Source organism: Limulus polyphemus, unplaced genomic scaffold (genome assembly GCF_000517525.1).
Source record: "Limulus polyphemus unplaced genomic scaffold, Limulus_polyphemus-2.1.2 Scaffold8, whole genome shotgun sequence".
Classification (NCBI taxonomy): domain Eukaryota; kingdom Metazoa; phylum Arthropoda; class Merostomata; order Xiphosura; family Limulidae; genus Limulus; species Limulus polyphemus.
The window spans coordinates 1,199,759-1,206,663 of record NW_013665618.1 but is presented as its reverse complement, the minus strand read 5'-3'; the positions used below and the strand labels follow the sequence as shown (position 1 = coordinate 1,206,663).

The window sequence follows — 6,905 nt, the reverse complement described above, 5'->3', positions numbered from 1 at the left end:
TGGTGGGCAGAGCACAGATAGCCCATCGTGTAGCTTTGTGCTTAATTACAAATAAACAATAAACAATTGATTGAAAGTTAGATAATTATAAACATCATAACTAAAAAGTAACTTAATGAAGGCAATTTTATAGAGAAAACCTGAGAAATATATTAGTTACAAGCAAAAGTACCCGTCCCCAGTGACGGGAAAGTTTAAGTTAATTTATCAATTTGAATTATTTCATGAACTTATAAAAGTTTAATTGTGTTGCACTCTCGGTTTCACTTAAAGAAAAAGCTACTTTTATGGCCCATCGCGAAAAGTAATTGTTGAGCATTTCTGTCTAATTAAGAGTCGCGCAACAATAACAAATAGTAAATTTACATTTTTATTCTTTAAGTTATGTCACATTTTGAAATGTGAATAATAGTGTGATTATGTCTTATCAAGTTACTGTAAAATATCCTGCTTACTAAATAAAATTTAGCCTTAACATTATTAATGCCTGTTCTCCCGTCATTTGAAAAGTGAATGTTGAGCTTTGCCGGCGTGCGCAGCTTTTCAAACTCAGCGCGGGAACCAGCCACCGTAAACAGGAGGCAAGACGAACGCTCGGACAGACACCACGCTTTATAATATATATAAATTATGATTGAAAGTAAGCCAATTATGTATATCAGAACTAAAGAGTAACTTAATAAAGGCAATTGTATAAAACAAACTGACTAGAGCTACATAACATCATTAATCAATACACCAGAAAAATAAGACCTTTTATTATTAGAAGGCATTGAATAAGGAGATGAGAACCCTTGCCGTCAACTATATTTGCCTCTAGATACCTATAATGTATAATTAAGATTGTATGTAAGGCAAACATAAAACTGATAAATAGGACAAGTACGAACCATTATAAAGTTTCAGACATTGAAGATATCTATAAAAAGCACTAACGCCTGTTATTCTAAGCTTCAGTGGTTTCTGTAATAATACTTTATTTCCAAACGATTCGAAAAACGATTCATATTACAACTTTGGTAACTGTTGTCCAACTAACGCTTTGACAGAGTGACCAAAATACTGTTAACACTGTACCTTTTACTCAAGCGAGCATAGTCACGTGTAAGGATTATAAAGATGAACCAAAAAGTATGATATGAGTGTTAGGTTAAAACCCGTTTAAGCTTTGCACATTGGTTACTAATTCGAAGCAAAAAGAACCATTAATGTCATCGTCACCACGAACTGACTTTTGTAGAACCACGTATACGTGTACGTCTAATTAACGTATTCACCTTTTTATTGTTTGATTTAACAAGAGGATCGTTTTTAAAGTGAGAGAAAACTAATATTTTATCTATAAAGTAGCTCATAAAAGCAGAATTCGCTAATACATAATATGACCAAGACATCTAACAATTTTTCCAAGTATGGAGTTTTACCATGTCTTTTACACTAAATGTATACGTTCTGTGATTATGTTCCATTCATTCATTCATTAGCCCACAGTTTCAAAATTATACAAATAAAGCACTATTTTTTAAAATTGAAACCAGTATTTTTTTTTCCGGTTACCAAGTTTGTTTTGAAATAATACCAACTCATCTGGATCTCTCGCTCTATTGAGACAGGGAGCTATAGAACATTTTTGTGTGTGATATACATATTTGCATGCCTTAAACGAGTTATCGTTTTCCTCAGTAGTTTATTAATTTTGGTTTCAACAAAGGACTAGGTGTTATGAGTTGCACACCTGTTTCTAGAAGGCGTGGCAGAGGTAAAATAGGTGTAACGGTCTTTCACCTGTTTGCGGAAAATCCGAAGAATTTCAGGGGCGTTTTCAGTTTACAAACTACACTATTAGTAATAACATATAAATATTTTAAAAACGAATAACTTTTTTATTATTATTCGCTGACGCTGAAAAGAAAGTAAAAGCATAAAATTTTACTTGTAGGGAATTTCTAAATGTTTATTTACACATATCTATGCAAATGTATAGTTCTACTGTAATACTTTCTTCTTTTGGTGCATGTTGGAAAGGATGGCCTGTTACTTATAGCAATACAATAATTATTATATTTTAGTTCCTGTAACTTATTTGATATATAGACAAGGTGGGGCACAATTTACTATATGGTTAATGCTAAAGAAAATATTACAAGGACAACTGAAATCAATTTAATAATTGTTTGTTTCACAGTAATAATTAGAATTAGACTATGTTCTAAAACAAACAACTGTATAGTCACTTTTGCCTCATTCAGTATATATAAAAATATGTATAAATATATTTGGGTGTATCTCTCTATCTATCTATATATATATAAGTATATACGATATTTATTTTTATTGTCAAGGCGTTAGAATTAGTATATTCTAATCCATTCAGCATTTTAAACATTCTTGATTTTATAGAATGTGTTTACTATTTCTTAAAGGAAATTGAATTTCATAACTTGCATTAACTTTAGATATTTGCCTTTTATTGTGATAAAAATATGTAATCTTAATTTCAAAAAATATTTTCTCTGAAGAAATGCGTAATAATCTTTAATTCTAGTAAAGGTAAGATTTACTAATATTAGTTAACAAAGAAAGAATTAAAACAAAAATGGGCACATTAACCTCACCGTGGGGTACCATTTATTCAGATACGTAATTTAACTAGCGATAATTTTATTTTTCCTTTTTTAGTTAAGTTACATCACGTATTCTCAACTCCAGTCATATTTCTAGTAATTTATTTATGTTTAGTATTTGTATAACATAACTCGATACTAATTATTTTGTTTAAAGGACCTATTATCACATATGTTTTGTATTTCTTTTTTATTATTCGCTTTTAAGTTGTTTATAAACATGAAAAATTCTATGCAGCCTTAACAGAACTCTCAAAAACACAAAATATTAGAAGTCCATCAATAAACTAGTAGTACCAATATTTGTTGACTTATTATGAATTTACGCATTTCACATCATCATAAACAATAATAGCATTTCTTTTTTGGAATGTTTTGACTTCTCCTTTCTAAAAAGTTCATGTAATGTGTCTAAGTTAAGTTACATGTTTCATATTTCGGGCAATTTAAAGTATTTTATAAAATACTTGATTTTCTATAAGAAGCACAAAAACAGCACTTTTTAAACCTTCTTATTCTTGTGTTATATAATTTATGGAATGTTTTGCCCCTCAGATTTTGAGAAGGTCCAATCAATCTTCTGACGCCCGAATTATTACTTGTTTACTGATATCGATAAATACAAATTAAAACAACGTATACGTGTAATTTTGTTGCATGAATGTAACCGCAATCAGTGGTTAGTTATACAGTAGTAAGAAAAAAAACGTTGTGAATTTTCTACTTGTAGTGCCCTCTGATGTGCAAAACTAGAACGTTCAAGACAACGTGCCGAGATGCGCAAATTTTGCGTTGATGCTTCGTGTTCGGTGTAAATACCAATTTGTTTATAACGAAGAAGCATCTACAGAGGGTTAATTTCTGTGCGCCAGTTTGAGCCTTCTTGTTTACACTGATGGTCATTTTCTAAAAATAAAGTTTACAATTGACACCAGCTGGGCCAGGTATTGTCTAGAGAAGCACAATAAGGTTGTCGGTCAAATCCCATTATTTGGTAAGATAAGAGTAAACCAAGATTTGGACGGTTATACCAAACAGCTCTTGTATAGCTTTGAACACAAGTATGTTTTAATATTTTAAAATATTATCCTTGTATTATACAGATTGCTTTGTTTTGCAACTTAGTATATGGATTTAAGACTAACCTAAATATTCTAAACTGTCGAACCTCGTGAGATATGATTGAAGTTACGGAGGAAAATATCGTTAACAGCGAGGTACCCAACTGATGAAACAATCCAGTCTAATATTCATAAGTAAGAACGCAAGAAAAGTTGACATATTTAATTATTCTCGTTATCCAGGACGAATTTTAGTTTTGATCTATGTAGTAAGAAGGTAGTTTGCTCTGATCGAAAGTTATATGAAACAAACAAACTGACGCCACCTATCTTTCGAGCTGAAACCCAAACCAATGTATTAGTGTAGTAAGAAGGTAGTTTGCTCTGATCGAAAGTTATATGAAACAAACAAACTGACGCCACCTATCTTTCGAGCTGAAACCCAAACTGATGTGCATACAGTGGAAAGTGTGCTCATCATTTTGTTTTACTGCATAAATCTATTTTGTTTAAGTTATGAATGTTTTTAGTGTGTCAGAGCTATTGTAAATCGAAATGATGAAAACAAGAAATTAAACGTGGACTTTAGCTAGGGAATATTTTGAAACTTAGTTTGAGTCTGGAAAGTTAGCGATAATACACGTACATTTTTATGTTTGCATTATATATACACTCATAAATACATATTTCATACAGTTCCCCCACAATAGCATATCAAAAGGTGAAAACCTATTGTCTGTTATAATATGTCATTCACAAATGTTGAACTGAGAATGTAAATGAATGAATCACGCACGATAACAGCAAAAAACAAACAAACTTGTAGCACTGAACGGTATAAGGTTGCATCTCCTTATACATTCAGAAACAGACACATCGAGGAAATGTGGGCGTTGGTCAGGACGGTCAGGATACTAAATTATGTCAAAGTCATTTGCCTTTCCTGTAAATGCCTTCGGGAACGTTAACTAATTGCTAATTAGAAAAAGTATAATAATTTCTTGCCTGGAGAACCATCAAAAACAACACGATGCCTTTTAGCATGTCTCTAGTCCCATATTTCGGGAGTGTCCCAGATTTCGCCCGATGATTGCTAGAGGGACGGGAGGTTACCGATGTACTGTCGGGGAAGCTACAGTGAAAGTAGATCGACCACACCACATGGATAGGTCAGCTACTTCCATTTTCTTCTAATTCTTCTGTAATATTTCTTTGACTCAAGCATATAAAAGCTGTTGCCATCCAATCCAAGGCAGAGTCTTCTTTCTACCTTGATCAAGAGAAAGCAACAATGAAATTTCAGGTAGGTTTCGAAGTGCATAACTGAACGACCTCTAAAGTTCTCTTAATAATGTATTAAATATTTCCGAATTCCCTTGAGATAAATGTGCAGTTTACTTATCACATAACTCAGGACGACCGACAATAAACCCAAATAGTTTAACTAGTCCCTGAGAAAGAAGTTGGAAGAAACTGTATTTGAAATACCATTATCTGTACGATCACATAAAAGTTAACTCAACTCAAATGCACGCTTTGCAGGAAGTTTCCTTCGGGACCACAACATTATAGTGTTCTGTGGGGGAATAGTTATGCGAACAATTATTCATTGCATAAATAACTCATACTAAGGAGAAGTTCATTTCTATGTTAATTTATCTGAAAGTTCATGTTGTTCGATTTAGGGAACTATTTCACAACTTATTATTTACAAATAACCTCAGTTATCTGTAAATATATAGTAAAACTGACACTTCATTTATTTATTTTTCAGATAACAATCATTCTGTTTACCGCCGCTCTGGCCTACGCCTCGAACTACAAACAAACTCCCCTAACCATCGTGCATCATGCTCCTGCTGTCCAAAGTGCTAATGCTTATGGTGCCGGCCACTCTGCCTACGGCCACTTGAATAAAGCTTCCGGCGCTCACGGATATGGAGCATATGGAGACAGGGCTGCCTACGGAGCCTATGCTCACGGTGACGCTGGAGTGAAGGCCAATGCTGCCTCGAGAGATCTACGGGCTAACAGTGCCGTTGGTGCTGCGCACAGCAACTACAAGGATAAGGGATTGTACTCCCGTAATCGTGGGTATGGATACCAGAAGGCTTACGGGTACGATAAAGAGATTTCGGCCCACGATATCGGTGCAAACTCTGGAGCTTATGGAAGCAAATTTGGTCTTAGTGACAAATACGGACACAGCAACTTGGACGCTCACAACCGCTACGCTCATGGTGCTCATGCCGGACACGACCGCTATGGCGCCCATGGCTACGGTCGCTACGGACATTTGAACAGTGGTTACGGTCAGGCAGGATACGCCCACGGAGCCAACGCCTACGCTAAACAGCCTGCTCCCACTTACGTTGTTGCCCATCCTGCTCCTGCAGTTACCTACAGCCACGGTGGCCCATACTCCAAGATAACCTATCACTAAATGTCTTAGGTAAAATAGAGGCACTACATATAATATTTATTTGTATAGAAAATAAATTGAAATACCTAGAAATAATAACATAATTAGCTGTAATTAGTAATAAAAACCTACATTTTTGTTTTATTTTTTCAAAATAATGTAGAAAAAGTGCATATGCTTACACATAGTTTAATTCAGCTTTTGTGTTGTTTCAGCCAGAGAAGCCAGCTGCTGTTGACCTGTCATCCTGTTTCAGCCTGAGAAGCCAGCCGCTGTTGACCTGTCATCCTGGAATGGTTTGAAAACGAGCTTTCAAAGCAGAAATTTTCCTGTTTTTCTTCTCCTTCCACATTTCACAACTTCATTGTGTGCTATTATTTATTTATATAAAGATGTTAAAATATTGATATCTTTTATATAAAATCTCAACCTGTTTTTATTTGTTCTGTTCTTTATTTAAATCTAGTTTATTCATGTTTATATTTTCTTGTTTTGTTGCCTTTCACGTTTGTAAATTAAAAAAAAAGTCAAAGTTTTGCTTGTGTTTCCTCTATACCAACAATAGAAGCTCAAGATATTTTACTGTTCAAAATCAGTTACAAGTAATTCACTTTATCCATTCTGATAACAAAAGTTGATAAATATATGTAAATATCTCATGCGGTTTAATAACTGCACCTGTCTTTATATGGTGCGCTAAACTATCGTATCAGACAATTATATTAACAGTTTATTTTTTATAATTATTGTAGTTATAAAACCGAGGTTTAACAAATTTTTGGTAAAGTCACTTTAACA

General features: G+C 33.7%; 1 protein-coding gene across 1 annotated transcript in view; it reads left to right on the top strand.

The window, feature by feature from the left end:
• LOC106478006 overlaps nucleotides 1–6,128 on the top strand; it is an 8,842-nt gene extending 2,714 nt beyond the window's left edge. The window contains exons 2-3 of the mRNA XM_013938515.1: nucleotides 4,908–4,988; nucleotides 5,460–6,128. Coding sequence (XP_013793969.1) covers nucleotides 4,908–4,988; nucleotides 5,460–6,128 — 750 coding nt within the window. The remainder of the gene's footprint in view (nucleotides 1–4,907; nucleotides 4,989–5,459) is intronic.
• Nucleotides 6,129–6,905: the final 777 nt, after the last annotated feature.